This window comes from Eucyclogobius newberryi, unplaced genomic scaffold (assembly GCF_026437365.1).
Source record: "Eucyclogobius newberryi isolate DKJ021-1_F unplaced genomic scaffold, fEucNew1.0.hap1 SCAF_3, whole genome shotgun sequence".
Classification (NCBI taxonomy): Eukaryota; Metazoa; Chordata; class Actinopteri; order Gobiiformes; family Gobiidae; genus Eucyclogobius; species Eucyclogobius newberryi.
Genome location: NW_027315945.1, coordinates 19215890 through 19236654, shown reverse-complemented (window position 1 = coordinate 19236654; position 20765 = coordinate 19215890). Strand labels below are relative to the sequence as shown.

Below are 20765 nucleotides of genomic sequence, written 5' to 3'. Positions count from 1 at the left end.
CGGTATATTGGTTAAATATGGTTATACAACATGCAGATAGATATACTGACAGCACATGCCCCGGAGTTTTCCTTATTCTGTGGCCCAATAAACTTTAGTGTACCAATGTAGAAATCATCAAAATAAATAAAAAACAATGTCCAATGGTCATCAATGAAAGAGCTATGTGCCTGACCCATGTCCGTTTTTATAAAGAAAAACAACCGTCCAGAAGACCCTCATTGGAAACATCCACTCCCCTTCACTGATGAACACCACCTCAATATCTAATCTCAACTATAATCTCAAATATATATAGTATGTAATATATCCAGATAAAATGAAAAACTAATGTGGCCTCAACAGTTTTTGTCTAGGAAAACCTAAGAATCTATATTTTGCCTCCATAAAAATATATTATAATGTACAGATAAATAAACAAGTAACAATTGTAAATGTGTAAAAATCACTCACATCATTTTTGTTTGCCAAAATATTGGCAAACAATGATTTTCATATTCTCTAATATTCTGAGGTTAAACTCAGTTTCTCCATTGAAATCATTGAGTGTTTCCAAAGCTGAGGTACCTTAGTTCCTCCAAAGTAAGTGTCCAGCCTCAGCCAAAAAAGGCGGCTAATGGAACAGGCTTTAGAGGAAACGAGAAGTAGCGCCGCATAGTCACATATTCTGGAGGGATCACATATATTTTGGGGTCTTTCTGGGGAGGGGGACTTATTATTTAATTACATTTTTTTTGTTTACAGGAAGACTTTAAAAAATAAGATACAATAGTATACTTTATATGTTTAGTAAGTTTTAAACTAAATACAGATTCATGCACTTATTTTTTGTCTTTACCTAAAATGATTAAGGTGCATTATGGGTAAATTCCCTAGTGCAAGACTACACTGATCCTTGGTAAATTAGCCACATGCTAACCAAACGCCTCTGGAGGACATGAACATTGGAACACGACTTGGATGACGTGGAGGCCACGCCCAGATCAGGCTTTGGGAAACACCAGTTATGTCCACTTCACTTTTGCCCCCATCTTGAAATTCAGAATGTTTTAATTTACAAAGTTTTAAATGGTCTTGTCTTTTGTCCCATGTACGACCCTTGTTGCAAACATGAGGAATTGTGATATCTTTCAGCAACTTGTGCATGGGGGCATATACTCCAGGAAAAGGTGTTGCAGAAGTTTGCAATGGACTACATTTGTAAGCAAGAGAACAAAATCCCAAACAGTGTCAGTATTTGTGGTGATTCTCTCCCCTGCTCCGCTGTGTGTGTGTGTGAGTGATTGAGCTGCCAGCGCACACTCTCATCCCTCACTCGTCTCTTGATCAATCAGACCATTAGAGTCCCATTACAGCAGCCCAGTGCAGGTGAGACACACGCCTCCGCCTGCTCCTCACATTCCCCAAATTAACGCAAATTAATAGTGACACTCAGACATAAATGTGTGCAGTCGGGGCTAAATGAACAGTCTGGGTCGAAGCTATTGAGTAGCAGGTGTCTTTAAAGGGCCTAATTACCTATGCTGGACGGAGCGAGCGGAGCAGGGCTGGCCCGCGGTGAGCCTCCAGTGAAAGGCCTGGCCCTGGGAGCGCCTCTTTCTACGTGTTAATAATTGATTGGGAGGCAGCCTATTAATGAGCAGCAGATTTAGGGCTGTGTTGTAAATGTGTTGATGAGGGCGTAGCCGCCTCTTGTACAATGCCTTACCACTGCTAATTAGTAGGGCTTAGTCAAGGTGCACTGTAATGAGCCACATTCAATACAATACTGGATTTTATGTGTCTGCAGGACCTTTTAGTGCAAATTACACACTAATTGAAATATAGACTTGTGTAATCCAGATTACTATCTAGCAGCTGCTTTTCACCTAGGCTTTCATTTTATTTGTTTTACACAAATGGCATCTGATGATGATACTTTCATTTTTTGTGCACTTTTCATTTCAAATTTCAGGAATTTCAAAAAAAAGGACAAGTGCTGAACAGCAATGACACACATTATTTATATAGCTACAAATACTTAAGTTCTCTTATAGAATGTGTTGCATACTCTTTATGGAGTATGGTGTGTGAGGTTCCTGTGTGGGAGGGCATCTAGGCTGTTCTGATCTGTTCTGTGTATATGCTGAATGCTGCTTTTTGTTGTGAGCACAACAGCTTGTAGACAACGAGAGAGAAATGTCCCGATACTGTCCTCATTTTCACCTGGGACAGGGAGGCACTGGCTGTCACCGATGGACTCTGATTATTATGTGTTTTGTACAAGGGTGAGAGGAATATGGACCATGCACCAAACTGCTCCAGAAATTATTCAGCCCTTCACTCAAGCCATTTATCTGCACCTCGTGCCCACCCTCTCCCTCCAATGTGTTTGTCGCTACCCCTAAACTTTAACCACCACTTTAAGTGGTGGTAGATTTTTCTGTTTCAGAAATTATATTTTTCTTCTTGTCATTGCTTCATTAATCAAGAGGAGGCATTCTGAAAAATGTTTTGTTTTGGAGGCTGCAATCTATTTAGTGTGTGTGTGTGTGTGTTGTAGTTAATCTGCGCCCGTGGCAGGTTTCCCCTCCGAAACGCAGCGCTAAGCAGCGGTATCGCAGGCCTATTGTTGTAGCCTCTGTCATAGCAAGGAGAGCCTGATGCAGGCCTGGGCTGGCCTGATAAGGAAAAGAGGATTCAACATGGCTGGAAAGGAGAATCAGTGGGACTTGAGAGTGGAGTAGGGATGGGGCAGATGCGCTCACACAGACACATACAGTACATACACAGTACAGAGCAGACACACAAATCATCTGCACATCGCACTGGCACTGGCCCAGGCAATTATTTACAGTAACAGCCAATTACATATGCAAGAAGGCACCCCCGGATAGGACCTCTGTGTAGCATAGCCACTAAATGACACGCATCGGCAGGACACAGCCTCAAACTGCACAAATAAGCCAACAGTCTAAACATGGTGGTGCACAGCAGTGTGTGTTCATATCTTTATTATCAATACATGGGAAATATTATTTTAAACCAGTTCATATCATTTAACAGATTACTGAGTAAGAATTTCTGGGTTTGGACACACACATCCTTTTACCACAAATGACGTGGCCCCCTCTAATGAAATAATTGGCTTACATTTTAGGCAGAGAACCAGTTTGTGATTGCATGCATCAATTATTTGTTGAGCTCAAACCAGTATCAGCACTGGGGCCTGCTCAGATGCCTGCAATTATAAGGATTTGGCCTGCTTTTTCATGCTCAGTGTTATCAATTTACTATCCAAAAGCATTTAGAACAAGGGAGTCAATGTAATATTCAATGTCATTTTTAGAAGACATTAGTGAGTAAGAGTCTAACCCTGGTCTAAATAAACTCTTACCCATCACTTTCAGTCCAGCCTCCCAGTCTTCAGTGTGCTCAGCTCTCGGTGCGTAGCTAGAACTCATTCGCCCACGGCCCTGTGCGCTCTCTGTGAAGCACTCAGTCACTCGGCTACAGTCAGAGCTCTTATGGCACGGCCCGGCTCCACTATTTGAGAGATAATGCATGGTTGAGTTGATCTACAAGTGAACCTGACATTTCACTGTCCTTACATCACAACAGTACTCCCCAAACTGATGTGGCGGCCCCAGATAAGGCAGGTGTGTGTGTGTGTGCGTGCGTGCGTGCGTGTGCGTGTGTGTGTGTGTGTGTGAGGCCTCTTATCTGTAAATACATGATTATCTTTGAGGGAAACCTTGGTTAGGGCTGTTTTTAATTAAGATAACATTCTAATATTATAATATGACGTGTTAATCCTATCCCAAGGATCAAATCATTATCTTCTTAAAAACAAACACATTTAATAATTTGATGTTTGATTAATGCTTTAAGCACCAGCTACAATGTTGTAATTGTTCACATAATCAAACAAATGTATTTTAGTAATAATTATTACTTATAATCATAAATAATGTTTTAGTTTGATTGAAGCAAACACAGTAATGTTTTACTGATTAAAGAAATAAAGCAGTGAGGTTGAGCTGATTCAACTCTGTTTTATGCTCTTCCCTTTGCACTGCCCCCTGCTGTGTGTGGGTTTAGGAAAGCACCAGTGAGGGTTCCAAATCCCAGAATGCTCCTTGTCCTGGTGCTCCTCCCACCCCAGGGCAGTGTGTCCTTCCCCTCTCAGTGAGCTCCTGTCTGCTCCGCTCCATCAGGCTCTGACACAGTGTGGATCTGTAACTGTCAGCGGCGACATGTACAATCTGCATCTATCCTTCTGCGTGTCACAAACACGTAAACAGCTTGATCCCAACATTAAGATGCATGAACAACTGTTCCATATGGGAAAGCAAAACACTTAAACAAGTCACACGCTATCGCTCACACACTTATCTCAGAGTTCTATGAATTTGAATGACTGCTCAGAGCAGATTTGGTAAGATCCTCTTTTAGCGGTGATATCCCTACAACAAGTAAGTACAGATAGGCCTCAGTCTTTGGAGTTAGTGACAGACAACAATAGTCAGCTTAACTCGCTGGCTTCAAACGCATCTTCTTGTTTTACAGTATGCAATATGTCTTCCCAAATGAATGATTCTCCAACACTTCAATACACAACAGACCTCTACTGCAGCAAAGGCACTTGAGGAAGACGCAGAGACGAGGCGAATAGAAAGAAAAATGAAACAAAGTTGAGTGGTGCCAGCTGCTCTGCCATCTGTCACTGTCAGGCCGTAACTGTGAGATGTTGACACAACTTTCTTGAAAAGTGCTGCAGATAAAAACCTGATTGTTTCCATTTGTGAGCCCCAAAAGTGTATTTAACGCTTCAGCAAGTAGTGGGCTCATGCATGTTGTTGTCATGATCTGTTTTGAAAAAGCTTGAACATTGTTATAATCAATTGTTTCCCTGATATAGTGTCAGGAGTGAACAAGACCATAGCTAATTTCATATGTTATTGAGAGTTCTGGTTTATGAAGGAAAAAATCAAAGTCTGATCTTAGGTCTCAAAGACAAAAAATATATAATAATACAAATATATATTGAAATAATTGAAGATGTTGTTATTGTTAAAGAGATAGTAGTGTGATGGTTCCCCAGTGGTCCTCCTCCTCCTCGTTTACACTTGTGTATGAGGCATCAAAGCACTAATATTATGCTCAGGGTCGTCAGCAAACTAATTGGGTAACAAAGAGCATTTCCAGCTCAGGAATCCCATCTTTCACCAGTGCATGTGCTGAGACTCTGATAAGAGAGTTCACGTCTAATGCATTTAGTGAGGGCCAAGTTCACCATCTTTATCTTATTTACTTAACTTGGTGTAAATATTGTTGCTCTTTTACGGTGGATTTAGTGAGACCCCATTTCTCTGAAGTGCACCAGGATCAATCCATCATACAGAGCCCATACTATGCACACCATTATCAGGGATGCTAATAATAATGTCCGCTTTGCTCAATTTGTTCACTGTTTGAGCAAAGTTACAGGTGTGATGAGCTTTTGTTCTCCATTCTTAATTTGTTACACTTGTTAATGTGCTCATTGTTATCACCACTTCTATAAATATGAATAGAAGGGTTTATGATTGGCTGCTGAGAGGGAGACAGCCGTGAAAGTTGTGAAATATAAAAAAATCCTATAGTGTAGATGCCTTTCTAATGCATCATGAAATTTGTGCCTCGACCGGAGAAAAGCACAGAGTTCAAAAGAATATTAAAATCCAATACCTAAAGGGGAGAGTGGGGTTTATCTAAAGTCAGGGGCTTTATTCTAGAATCACTCCTGCTATTTTATTGTTTGTCTATATGTGCTGCTTTCAACTGATGCTGCTGTGGTTATGAGGGTGAGGATTTGTCACGACCCCATTGACAAATTGACTCTGGGGTTTTCCCTCTTTCTTCCCTTTGAAGAAATTCCACCTCCGAATGTTTATTCCCGACAGGAGAAGAGGAGGATCTGTCCGGAGCATGTGCCACCTGCACACTCTGACCCCCGGGGGGCGCAGTAATATCCATACAGGTGAACATTACCAGCTCCAGGTTCGCTATTATGATCCCTCACACAGCTTCTCCTTGCTCGGGGAGTCAAGGCTAACTTACATGGAAAAGATCAAACAAATCGGCCAATTGAATTCAAATAGGAAATTTTGTGTAATTCAAACAGTGAGTAGCAAAGCGAGGTGCACTTCTGTCCCCTGACCAAAGCCAAACAAGAGGTACAAGTTTACACTGTACCTCCAAGAAATGATTAACATATTCAGCCCCAGTACTTGTTTACTACTTCAAATACTCCCAAAGACATGCATTATACAAAGTTATAAAGCTAGACACACATAGAGTTTGTGAAGTCAAATTCAAATGATTAAAAACCATGGAAACTACCAACTATAATTTTGTTTATGACATTGCGACATAGATCTGCATAAAATGTATACGTTCAGATAAATCAGTCCACTTAAATAACATCCATAAAAATGTAAATCCAATCCAATCTTTATTTATATATCACATTTCACAAACAGTTTCCAAAGTGCTGCTCAGAAACAGGGTGACAATCATAATAATAATAAACAATTTTAAAAAAGGAATAAATGCTCGGTTAATTTGACTAATCCTACAAATCAAAAACTATTTAAAAAAATTAGAACAAAAGCATAAAAGTCTAGTTAGAAGACCACATTATATTCATGACCATCTTTATTAGTACAATATCTGCATGAACGTAAACTCCAACATAACCATGCGGTCGGTCAAATTGTAACAACATTTGAGGACACAGTGCTTCAAATCTTAATACAGTTAATACAGTATGTTTAGATGAATGTGCACTACTGCATTTTGATGTAATGGGGATGATTTTCTTCATATTCCTACTGTTCACAGTGTTGTTTTCAAATTACAAGCTTCAGAGCAGTCCCGGAGACCATAAACTTCCTGATGCTGGGATGTGATTATCCCCAGGGCCAGACTGTGGAAGAAGGGAGTATCAGAGGTGGAGAGATGGGCTGCTTGTCTTTAGGGCAGGTACAGCTTACACTAAACTGTTTGGCTTCAGACTTGGAGCACCTCGATGTGCCCCGAGCTGTGTGCAAAGCCTCCCCCGCCACCCCGTCTCTATTCTTCACTTTCTCTGCTGGGGACTTAAACGCATTCATTTTTGTTCAGGTACAGGTCAGTAAAGGGCCAAGGACAAAATTATTAGCGCTGGTCATGTTTAGATTTGTGAACCATTTGGGAATACTTACAGTAATCATAATAGAAAACACAATTTGTCAAAGTGCTTTGTTTGGTGGGATAGTCCCAGTCGTAAATGTTAGTATAACATTAGGCAAGTTGCAATTTGGGAGAAAATTTGAAAAATGTTATTTACTGGAAGTACCGGTGGTGCTGAGTCCCTTTTTCTATGCGACATTCACATTATTTGCATCCATCCGACCAAAATTTCAGTTTAAACAATCATTTAACAAAATAAAGGCGCAATGAGGTATTATTATTTAATCCAAATCCATATACTACATATTTTACTAAATCATAGTGAACATGATTAAATGTAAGATTTGATTTAATATTTTGCCCGTTTATCCCCAGTTTTTGGTGATGTTTATAATTGTAGCAAGAGTAGCAAGGTAGAGGTAATTCCACAACTGTTACCCAGCAGCATATAAATATTACTACAATCCTTGAATCTCCAATAAATTACACAAGAATTATGATGATAGCACCTCTATTACTTAAATTATTGTTTAAACTGTCAGAAAACCGTGTAAATTGTTGTGCGTTGCTTTTTAGATGGAATGCCGCTTATTTATGCTCCGTTTTAGAAGTCAGCACTACTTGCTGTAATTTTAAACGTTTATATTTCAATTGACAGAAGTAAACCAAAAAAGGACTGGAGATGAGTACATGTCTACGCATCATATGTTTGTGCTTTGTTTGTTCCTCACTCATTTCCGTCTTCTACCCTGACTTTTGGACAGCTTTGTACATTTTTAGATGTATTCCATCTTAGTTATTTACATGCATCTAACCGTGTTTGGCAATCAGGCCATACCCCCCTCAGTGAGTGCAAATGTGACCACAGCCTGCGTCTCGGTTTGAGAAATAAGCAATAGCTAATGCAGCACATGAACTTTGATGCTTATAGCCCAGTCAGCAGGATAAAAGGTGATTTAAATGAGAAAATATTTATTCCCCATAGTGCAACCGCCATGATAGCACCCACCAAATAAAGGCACGTGTGTGCACTGTGATGGGTGTCCCTTTAAAGATTCTGGGAACAGTAGTCACTCTCTCCCCCAGTTTAATCGATTCGCAAAATGAAAAGTCAATTTAACAAAGTTGAAAAGAGAAAGATTGGGCCGAGGCGAGGAAAAAAGCATTCTCTTGCACTCAAGCAGTAAACTAACTGACGCACATAGGCACACACAGGCAGAGATTTCGAGCCGAATTATCTCCCACCTCACATTTGCTCTTAGGCAAGCAGTTTAAAAGCCAAGCGATTGAGCCAGTGATCCAATTTGAAATGCAGAAATGATTAGAGCAGCGCCTGCCTCAGTTCATATCGAAATGCTCTGATTTATGACAGGGCAGGAGCCAAGATCTATCTCCAAAAGGGAATTAGTGTGCGATTCCTGCATATTCCTTGTTATTTAGTCTTCCCAATACCAGATGCTTTAGCCTTAGAGACAGGAGGAAATGTAGAAAGGGGGAGGACCAGCGGATGAAGGAAATATATAGGTATCTTTTCATTTGAGCTGATGTCGCCCAAGCCATTTAGAAGAGAGAATGACACAAAAGCCGACTTGAGAAATTGTCGTATTCCTTTATGCAAAAATATTGACAGAGAGCCTTCTTTCAATGAAAAAAATATGCAGCAGCAGCTAACAGTATAAGCCTTTGCCAGCAGAGGATAGTGGAAGACCATGAGGTGAGCTTTGGTCCATTTATTCAACAAAAAGACCCCGCGCAACCCGTCCATCCTTGAGGCTAAGAAAATATTAATACGGCGCGCGATAACGAGGGCTGCAGGAAAATCTCCTTTAATGAAATTTCCAGTTGACCACATGCAATTTGTTTCATCACACCGAACAACTAATTGCAGCGGACGTTATCAAGGTGTGAGTGTGCTGTCTGCTGTAAACTGACTAGTAAAACAGGTACAAATCCTTTATCCCCACTGCCATGTTAGGACCAGAGGACATATAAACTTGACATAACCCATACATAAGCTTGTTTTCATATTGTTAGACAACTAGAACTGAGGGGAAATGAAAGGGATGTGTTTTTAGTGGGGAAACTTAGAGTCGAATATAGACTAAAATGGTAAGCTAAGTGTTGTGTTGCTTTTGCAAATAGTTTTGATTCTTTTCAAGCAAATGTCACAAGCCTATTTTATCCTTACACATGTATAGGTTTTTGTTCATGTTTTGATTTTTTCTCTTAGTTTATATATGTTTTTAATTATTATTATTCAGGATTTGACTGCCTAGTTCCTAGTTTGTAAATGTATGCTACTGAATTTCACGTCCCTGATTCTAAAAACCCTAAACAATACCAAATGAATGTTTTCCTCCTATTGAAAATTCCATTGTTTTGTTGCGCCGTAAATCAGTAAATGCTGGTGTTGATGTAAAGATGAGTTTTGTTTCACCATGGCTCTACTGCTTGTTCTCTACAGTGTACTACATATCCTACATAGTGAATGGAAGCCCCATGTATAAAGCCAATGTCTGGAGATATTCAGGCGGAGTGGTTTTGATCTCTCAGTTGTCTAAATCCTGCAGCTGGGGATCAGGACGGATCCAGTGCCAGTCAGTGACCTTGGTGGGGGAGAGGGGGAAATCGAAGAGGAAAATAATCATTGGCAGCAGGTTTGTATGGCTCTCACCTGGCTGACCATGAGCGGGTTAAGAGTGTCCGCTGGAGCTGAAATGGTCAGTGGTGATATCATTAGCTGTTGTTTACACAGGAGCAGGGAGTTAGCTGAAGCTGAGTGTCACAAGCCACTTTCTTCTTCACCTCCTTCAGCTGATCAGAGGATCATGGTATCAAGGAGGGATTAGTAGCGACTTGGGATTTGTGTGATTGGTTAATTTATTGCGGTGATGGCAGGTCTTTCATCTATGGCAACATTTAATCAGCGCAGCCACAGAGGCTATTACAGGTTAGCTCTTTTCTGGAGTCGGTCCGGCTGTGCCATCAGCTCTATCACAATTCCCCTGAAATTTCCAAATTATCTGGAACAGGCTTTAGCTCCTCAGTAATAAAAATTAGAACAGATTCCTGATAGAAGCTTTTGCTCGCACCGGGCCAATTATAAATAGTACAGCCCAGCCTTGGAAGAGGGAAAAAGCAGAGGAAAAAATCCAAGTGTGAGAGATGTGCACTCACTTATCGTTGAGCCCCTGCGCCGCTCTGATCCAAATCCGTGTGGCTGAAAATTTATATTAGATTTTATCACAGAGGTCTAAGTCTAGAAAAATCAATGAAGGTTATCTTTTATGTTGCAGCAACTTGTGGAAATATTGATTTTCATTTTATGGGGAATTTGGTGCATCAGTTTGTAATCACTTCCTCGCTGACTACACTGTTTCGGTCACTGTATCTCTTACACGCTACAGCAATGTAACTGAGGGAGAGAGAAAATAGTAGTTTAGTATTGCACCAGTGGAGTGAAGGCACGGGAGGATAAAGCAGAACACATTACACAGGAGCAGGGCCAGGGGCTGACAGGGATAATACTGTGTAACTGATACTAAATACCCCATATGAACATAAGAAAGATATGCACTCTTTTTCAAGATATATCTTCTATAATGTATGTACATAACTTTAAATATAATGATACACATTTTTAAAGAATGGTTAGGGCTGCTAAGATATTTAGATTTCTACTTTACATAAAGCGTTGCATGTAAGGGTGGACAATATTGACACAAATAAATATCTCGATATTTTGTAGTACTCCGATAACGATATTCAGATTATATTATGTTGATCCAACAAAAAATGTGTTAAGATGTTGAATTAATCACAAAAAAACAGAAATATCACATAATTTGAAAGTTTGCAACATAACTTTTTAATGAGCTCTTTGTGTTGCATATTTTGTTTCTATACATGACATACTCGATCGGCCAATTCCCCATAACAACATTCACAATATTATTTAAATTGAAATATGTTGCCCACCTCTTTGCACAAACCATAATCAAATACCTGAAATTTTATTTTAGCTACATGTAGACAAGACAAGTTTATTTTTTATAACGTAGTCGTTCCTCTTCAAATAACCAAAGACTGTAGACTGTTCTATTTCACATTTGTTGTTTATGCTTTAAAAGGCCTCACAACAGCTCCTACAGCTCTTATAGTTTGTAAACCCAGTTGATCACATTGTCCTCTTGCTGCAGGAAAGCCATCATTTTGTGCCTGTCAGTCTCCATTCCCTGTGGCCCGGACACTTAGACCAGCTGATCTGCTCCTACAAATGTTTTCATTTGCATTTAGCAGCCGCTCCCTCGCTGCGCCCGCGCCTTCGCCCTAATCCCCCCTCTGTGTCGCGTGCACTGGCTTCTCTGCGCGTCTTTGTCTTTGTGATGGCTGCTACATGCTGCATGCTTACAACGCACTTAGACCACTATTGTCAATATAGATGCATTATGTAAATCTATGCTCTGACATTGTGCTGGGCTGTTCCTATTGCACAGTTAACATAGAAAAGAAAAGGCTTAGAGGGGCTAAGAATAGGCTGCAAAATCACAAGTAGTGCATATTAGTCATAACTTTAAAATGATGTCACAACAGCATGTGAAACAAATAAGTAGTGATTTGTAAGAGTGGAGAAGTGTCTAGTTAATGTAGTGTTTAGTCCCTGTTGGCCCCATTAGGAGCATCTGGAATATGGCGAATTCCCAGTGGCTCAGAGGGACAACGGAGAGGCCTCTATAGCGCTGAATAAGAGATGGCTCCCGTCTGGAGATCTAAGAAAGGGTTAATCTGATTCCCATTTCAGATAGTCGTCCGGGCAACAATCGGCCAGTCTGTGCTGCTCCTTTGACAGGGCTGTGAGATTTCCAGGTTAGCCCGATAGAAGACTTTATTGTGAGGCTAATTTGAAATGTGAAATGGAGGATGACTTAAATTACAGAGGTCTTCTCTCTCTCATCTGCTGCCAGCGTGGGATAAGGCGATGCCAGCAGAAGGAATAAGAATATCAACAGACACAATTTACTGTCTGTGTTTGATCACTTTGGCAGGGAGAAATGTGCCCCAATGTACCGTATATATAGGGCGTATGTAGCAGTCTGTCTTTATTTAGAATATTTATTTGTGTTCTTAATTTTGCCAACAAATCCGCACCAGATCCTTATCTCCTCTAAGACATGTATTTGCTGTTTCGAAATAATGCAGTAAAAATGAGTTTGTCCTGCAGCTTTTGAGAAGATAGAGCTCATGTGAGAAATGGCGGTGGCAGAGGAGGCAGAGGAGGAGGGGGCAGGCAGTGCACTGTGCTCATCTCTTGTGCATATCTGTGCCAATTCAGACCTCTAACATGCTCAAGTGACATTTGCATTTATCCTTGAAGGTTGTTGCCTTTTGCGGGGGAGAGCGCAGTGAAAGGCGCAGAGAGGGCTGGTATTTTTTCTGGCATATTAGGCAGATGGACAGTGTCCTGTCCATTTGTGCCTCAGATGGAAAAAGAAATGAAGAGTCTAGTTGCACCCCAGCCCATTTTCCTTTAGCTAAACTATTTTGGTAGCAGTCTAATGAAGGAAGGCCCAGGGGTTCAAAAGTACTGGCCTTGAAAAACTGACATTCTGCCTTTGAGTAATAGGCGACTGGAGTCACAGTCCGAGATGTGTCTACCACCCCCTCAACACCATTTCACCAGTGCAGTGCATCCTGGCCTTTAAAAACAAACAACATTGTGTAAAAAATAAAATCACATAAGGATAAATAGAGCCAGCCAATCTGGTGACACTGCGCCGTGTGAATCTCCAATGAGGGGGTTGTTGCACTCTATCTCCCTCTTGGATTTTTTCTGTGCAAGAAATAAAAGTCCACGTTTGACCTCTGACCAAGAAGAAAAATGACCTTACACATTCAGAATAATTTTCCGGCATATTATAAAAACTCTAACCTCAATCGCCCTTTGAAATGGATACTGATTCTTTAAATTCTTCCCTGCTTGTTTCAGGAAATAGTAAGATCATGGCGATTGCAAGGCACAATGTACCCAAAGTTCACTGCTGAGCGCCCACTTCCTTCTCTCTCAAAGTCACAGCCCTTTTACCTTGTTCTTTCTCCTTTTCCTTTGCAATTCCCAGACACTGAAGATTGTAATCTCAGGGTTAAATTCTCCATGATAAGTAGTTCTTACACATAGGCTCCTGCACTGGTCACCACTTCACTAACAATGAGACGCAGAGGAATTTGTCCTCAATTCCTCTCAAAAGGATTGTGGGATTTACAGTTTCTGAAAATTGTGTTTATGGCTATTCAGAGCATAACTGTGTCATATTAATGCCGCTTTAATCACCCAAAAAAGCCACTGATTAGTGTGTGTTATCTGTCCTGCTGCAGAAGACCAAGAGCACGGTCCCGGTGGTGCTGAGCGCCGGCCCCAGGTGGCTGCTGGATGTGACTTGGCAGGGAGCAGAAGACAACAAAAACAACTGTGTGGTGTACAGCAAAGGTAAGCACTCTCACACACATATACACACACACACACACACGCACACACACACACATACACGCACACACACACACACACACACACACACACACACTACTGCCCGTTATCGGAGAGCGGCGCAGGATGCCACGTCATGCACCAGCACAAAGACACTGACATCCCTCCATCCGCCTCTTCTCCTCTCTCTAACTTTTTCTTCTCAAAGTCACACATGCGCACACACTTAGCACACAGAGAGCCTCTCCTCTAATCTGTTGTTCTCATCCACTCTGTAATTTATATCACTAAAAGTGTGATTAGGAATTGAGAAACATCACTTGACACACTAAGTTAATGGTCTTTAGATTTCACAAGGTAATTAATGCCCCTTTTTTCTCCTAAGTGAATCCCTATCTCAAGGCAGATAGGGCACGCAGCATGAGGGCAGGCTGCTCCAGGCTGCTTCATATGTTTTAGCTCAACTACAGGCTCCGGGTGTGACGTACTGTGTGAAGAGTGGGATAAAAATATTGTTCTTTTCATTGTTTTCATTTTATTTTCTCCTATTTACAAAGGGGCCATGAACAAATTATTTATGAGTAGTATTGTATCTACTCAATCTACACAAAATGCACACAGATTAACCCTTTTGTCAAGAAGAAACGGCTTTTTATTTGTTCTCCACTTTTTCTTGCCATCTTATCCACAAAGAACGCACCCAAACAAAACCCCAAACAGAGATGTGTTTTAATTTTTAAAGGTTGAAGGAAAGAAGCTGCTGCATTTACCACTTTTCAGAAATGATTACCCCATGACAATACCCCAAAGTTGAAACTGAGCTGCCTCTGCCTCAAAGTGAATAAGTGGCAGGAGAGGGGATTTACAAAAAAAAAAGAAAGAAAAAAAAAGCAAACCCGGATTTTCGCGCTCCCAATTCTCATCTACTAATCACTCCACTGCACTGGGGAGTTATCCTCTTAACCGGCTACTTAACTTTGTGCTCTTTATCGCCAAATCATTAAAGTTTTGATAAGCTGTTAAAGCAGATTACGCACTTCCGCTTTTGGAATCATCTAATCTTTCGGCGCTAAGAGTGAGTATATGAAACAAAAATAGAGCAATAACAGGATTTTTCTGGTTTGGTTGCGTTACTTTCATACATGTATCATCCAGATAGCATCACAAAGCCCCCATCACCTCCACTGTCTTTCACTGACACAGGCTTTCGTCGGCCCGTTCTCCATGGCCTTATTAGATTAAATACAATAACTTCTGCACACATCCCCACTCGAGAGCTGGGCTGTTGTTCTGCCGGTTTGTTATTAGTACAAATCCTCCACAAGAATCGTCTGATGGAGAAGATAATGTAACAGAGCTCTCTGAATCCAAAGAATTCATTTAACTCTAAGTCGACACTAAATGCTGCTTGTAAACCTCTCGTTCAGATTACTATTGTTGAAACGTTCATTATGGTTCTGATCTAAGTGTTTGCAACTCAGCTATTAATCCATACGCAATCTAGTCTTTCAAATTAATATTAACATTAATATGTGGGGTAAATGTACTATGATGGACTCGCAAAATACTGTAATACAACATATTTTTTATACTACTTCAGTTACTGTGTCTGCTAATCTAAACCAACTCAACGTAGTATTACCAATTGATTTTCCTTTTCTGAAATACTGACACGTTGCATCACGACTTTTAATGTCAGTGGGTTGTAGGTAAAATACAAGAATATAGTGTTGATTTAAAAGTGTTAACATGAACCTCTGATGTAACATTTAGCGTTTGAAACCAGCGGTGGGATTCATCAGCTTTTTCCACAGGTCTTCATTTCTTTGGATAACCCGGTTAGGTGAATGCAAGGCTCCAAAATTGTTCCACATTTTCCCTCTTGCTGACTTTTTTTGCTTCAGAAAGTAGTCGAGCTTTTGATGGTTTTGAACACTTGGAGCCTTGCGTCCCTGTCCGGAGTGTGACTACATTTCCCCCTTTCACTCTCTCCTCTCCCGCTTCTTTTGAATATTCCTATCTGGTTGTGTGTGCACCCTCTGGAGGTGACATTGAAATTGAATGTCCATCCTCTTTCTGTGAAAATATCAAATCTTTGTCAAATTCCAATTTGAATTTTTTTAGGCAACGTTGGAGGGGAATCGTGTTTATCATGTTAACATAGTAAAAGTAGCTCTGTACTAACTTTTCCTTCTGCCACCCAGTAAAGCAAAGGCCTGGGCTGGCTATATCTGTGGGCTGGTTCATTGCTCCCTGCGTTACTTATGGAAAACAGTGAATATCTCCATACACATATGCTGGGCGAATATGTTTTGGCTCACGTTTCGCTGGTCCCGGCTTCCTTTATGGCTGCTTGTGCGCAGATAGGAGGACTTCTCTTTGGAAGTTTGCCAGTGTGTGTGTGTGTGTGTGTGTGTGTGCGTCTGTCTGCGTGTGTGTGCGTGTACGTGTGCGTCTCTGTGTGTGTGTGTGTGTGTGTGTGTGTGTGCGGGTGTGTGTGTGAGGGAGAATGTCTAAGTACAGGCTGGTGATTGGTTTGAGTGCGTCTCTACCTCTGATTTCTTCATCACTTTTCGCACAGCTCAGCCTTAGCGCACTGTAAAACTCAAATTGTGAATGGTCTTGAAGTCAATTGTACCAAGTTTAGCTATAGTTAAAGTTACCTCTAGTTTTTTTACAGTTGCACTTTTACTAATTGTTTTTTAGAACTTCTTATTCGTTTTTTGCAAGAATTCAAGCATCATCTCATATAATGATCGTGTAAACACAATCAACCCAATGCAATCCACTTTATTTATGTCGCACATTTTATAAACAAATTGCAGTTGCTCTACTAGTGCTCATAAAAATGATATAAAACCCTTATAAAAGCCTAAAACGACCACACAACTCACATGGTGCTAAAAGCCAGGTCTTAAGCTTTGCCTTAAACAATGTCGTTCACAGGATCATTCATTAGGGGAAAAAAGGTCAAATAATATAATTCAATCATTCATAAATCAAATGGTTTCACACTACACACTCAATGTTAAAGAGTTGTTATTAATTTATTATCTTTTCTCCTTTGTCATTGACTTAGCATCTACTTTCAAGTTTCCAGTAAATTGCACTTTGATTTAGAATACATTTTACCATTATCCAGGCTTGGAACTGTTATTCTCGTACTTTCAATAGTGGAGTCAATCCGTCTTCCCCGTTAAATTTACACTGCAGCTTTTTAACCTTCTTGTCCCCACTGTATGGGGTTAAACTTATCTATCTCCATGGAGACAAGAAGGTGACAGCACCAGGCAACGTTACAGGTCAGATCTGGTGGGAGGCGAGCCCAAGTATAATAGTTAAGTATAAGTTAAGTTAAGTATAATAAGTATAAGGTGGAACGATGAAGGAAATGACCACAAAAGTTCGAACAAAATATAGTGCACCTTTAAGTATAGAGGACTAAACTTGATGTGTTTTTTTACAGTGTACAGTTGTGTGTGTGTGTGTGTGTGTGTGTGTGTGTGTGTGTGTGTGTGTGTGACGATGGGAGCAGTAAAGTGACTCCTGGGAGACTTGTATTGTGTGTTATGTATTAAACATGGGCTCGGTTTGTAACCTGCAGAGAGCTGTGTGAGTGTAGTGCCCCGCAGGACGCCTCAGGTCCTCAGCGCCGGGACAAGTTCACCTCACAGCACACATCACTAACTGGATTGGGGACTATTTTAGGAGCTGATTCCTCCAAATGTGAGTTAAAGTGCAATTTGTTTATAGGTTTGCTGTATATATCCGTTTAGAGATCTACAGACAAAGTACTCTTTGTTTAACAATACTGCCGTAAATAAAATTTTTCAACCTTAATATGGGGGAAAAATAAAACACTGGAAAAGTCAAAGCCCACTCAATCTGGTTCGGATGTTCAAGATTTTGTTAAATTGTAATAGCAGTTACTATAATAAATAGATTCTTTCATGAGTTGCACAACAATTTTGCACATTTGAATTAGTGTGAATGAATAAATTACTTTTTTGCTGTTTGTTCAAATGAGCTGCTTCAACAAAATAATTTCCTAAACAATTTGAATTCAGTTTTTCTATTTATCCATGAAGCTCTAAATAGTGAATGAATTTAGATCTATACATGGTTTTCAACTTCCTGCTTTAAAACAACATTTTGAGGACATTTGATCATTCAAAAGATAGAAAATTTAGTTTTGAAATGTGAATTGCTATGACAACGGTGCTATGTTTTCATCCCTCTCAAACCTATGGATAATTGTTACTTTTGTTATAATCATTACTTCTACTTGAAATACTTCTTGTAACTTTCACTGCACTATTCGCTGGAACCTCTCCTTTCTTGACTTTTTTCTGTACAAATATACTTAAATTAACTTAACATTTGTCAAACAGCCGCAATAACATATATATTTTTATGATATTGGTCATAACGGTCATAAATCCCTGTCCTGCGTATTATCAGTGTAGCCTCCTAATTAATATAGTTGAAATGGGAGCACCCGGAGCCTGCAGTGCGAGTGGAGAGGGCAGTATCTGTGTGTCCCAGCCTGTCAGCAGGGCCCTGTTTGTTTTACATTAAACTCACAGCATCCAGCCATTACTAAAAGTCTCCACTTCAGCTCTGCACTAACTCATTATCGAGAAATCCACCTGGAACTCCCACAATGCACTGCTGCTGCCTGCCTGCCTGCCTGCACACTCTCCGACAGACAGTCTCTTTGAAGCGCTCAAGTTATAGGAAGAGTAGTGTGCGGAATAATTATATGTTCCGGTAATGCACAGGCGAGCGTGCTGAGACAGAGAGAGGCAGTGACAGACAGGGAGCACACAAACAACAGATTGATAAACAATGCAGCTTGGATAAGGACGGAGGAGTGGGAGAAGAGAGGGATGTGTGTCATGGTGTCACCTCAATTCAATACAAGCGTCAACAGACAAGCTGATGGGAGGGTTTCGGAACAATCTGCTCCTCTGTCTAATTGATGATAGGAAAAGCATTTTGAGGATGTTTTAGGAAATCAGTGGAGATGGTATTTAACCGTGTTTGTCCTCTTGTAATTCCAGCGGTCGTTTGACTTTTTCTTCATTTATTTCCTTTTGTCCACCATCTGATAAAAGAAAACACAATATTCCACTTCCTGAGCAGGTAACATTTAAAAAGAAAGCTATAACCCACTTATTTTCAGTCAAATCGACCATTATGGGAGGAATCGGGATCCATATACTCTCAAATAAAAGGCCTTTTAAATTAATTATGCGAGGACTTTCTTTTCTTTTTTTACTTAACTATTACAAATTACAAAATCTAATTATGGTGATGGTAGCTTCAGCTCTGAAAGGGGAATTGTCAAAACCCAACAAATGCTCAATCTACTTCCTGTCATTCAATTCCTCCAACAGCAGCTTTACTCCTATTTATATTTACCTGAAAAAGGGATTTTTCTTAACTTGCTTATAATTGTTTGCTTAGCTCTTTATGATTAAAGTAAATCAGGCATCAGAAGTCAATGCTACTGAGTCTCAGCATCGTATTTGTTTACACTCCTAAGGGTTCAGAAACAGCTTCAGTTTGAATTGGTTGTCAGCCATTTTAGGGAAAATCAGCCGAACACGACGCAAGTCATACCATTAGAAAAAATACTGGTTTTCAGTTGATTTATTTTGTGCAAATATTGATTGGATGTTCAAATGTGTAAATTAAATTAGTATTTTTACCATATTGATTTATTTAAGATGTTTATTTAAATTGTCATACCAACCTTTTAAACAAGTTTTTTGTGCTAAAGTTGACCCCATTCCATTTTGGCTTGATCCTACAATGTTCTGGGCCATTGTCACCTGATATCAGGAACTATACTCCCCGACTAAGACCATTATATGTAGCTTTATTCAGAGGTCACCTAAACTTTTCTACTGTAAGCGGCTTAAGCCGGACCACATCCAGATACAGCATGTCCAATAAGTCTCTGGAGCAACTTAGCCCTTTGTTCGAGCCCAAATTGACCAATGTAACTAGGCCGTTTTACATAAGCCCGCATAGTGGAGAATTAACCAACTCTTTGTATTATTTCATATTCTCTAAGTCCCTTAAATCAGATCCTCTCTTTATGCCATTGTCCATTGGTCCACAGATTCAGAGCTTTGAGGCATAACATGAACCAGACCTGTCTGGACACATGTAGGCCGAAGGAACAGTGCACTTACGCTGCATTGTGGTTATATCAGGATTATTACTCCTATTTACTTTTTCTAGTACTGCCAGTAACACTACTACTATTACACGCAGTCTAGTACTACAACATCCACCACATGCAAAATACTGTGTACAAGTGTTTTACATTACACTGTAGTATTTTAGTGTTATCACCATTACTACTGATATTGCTTCTCCCTCCACAATGTTCAGCTTCAAGAGCTCGTTCAGTAATGGACTGTTAGTGCCACGCTGCTGTCAAATCTGCTATAAATATGTTGTGAGGGTGTTTTATTTTTAAGTTCACTTTTTTCACAATTCTTCGTTACTGATTTAATTTTAGCATTTTATTTTTGATTGCTTTTTCTCTTCTGCTGGTAGGCTGCATGTCTGTATTGAAAATAATTTGCGTTTGGGAATAAGTAATTCTGATCCGGAAAGCTGCTAAAATTGATGCCGGATCATGTTCATCTTTCATAATATAGTTTTATAAAACGATCCAACAAACAACTTGAGTAAAATATTTAGATACTTCCTTACTTGCGTTTAGCGTCTGTGTACAGCTCCTGTCTCAGGCCACACACAGCTCTAAACAGGAAGAGAGGAGTCTGGCAGTTCACAGTTTAATTGTTCATTTCAACCCTGCTCTTTCAAAATGACTGCGGCGACAGTAGGTGCACGGCTTATTATCTCTTATCTGGGAACATAGTGAAATAGTGTGACTGAATAATAACTAAACACGACACACAATGTAAAAATTTCATTATCAGTGTATTAAAACAAAATTGTACCCTAAAGGAGTCCCCCGCCACAGCTCCGAGCCGACGACTAATTATGTTTAATTAAAAGACAACGGAGATCAACAGAATCATTTTCATTAGGAAATTATTAATGATTG

At 40.1% G+C, this 20765-nt stretch overlaps 1 protein-coding gene across 1 annotated transcript in view; it reads left to right on the top strand.

Annotated features, from left to right (window-relative positions):
* The window catches only part of zfpm2a (zinc finger protein, FOG family member 2a), a 125629-nt gene that overhangs the window by 67275 nt on the left and 37589 nt on the right, over positions 1 to 20765 (top strand). The window contains exon 5 of the mRNA XM_072460103.1: positions 13567 to 13678. Coding sequence (XP_072316204.1) covers positions 13567 to 13678 — 112 coding nt within the window. The remainder of the gene's footprint in view (positions 1 to 13566; positions 13679 to 20765) is intronic.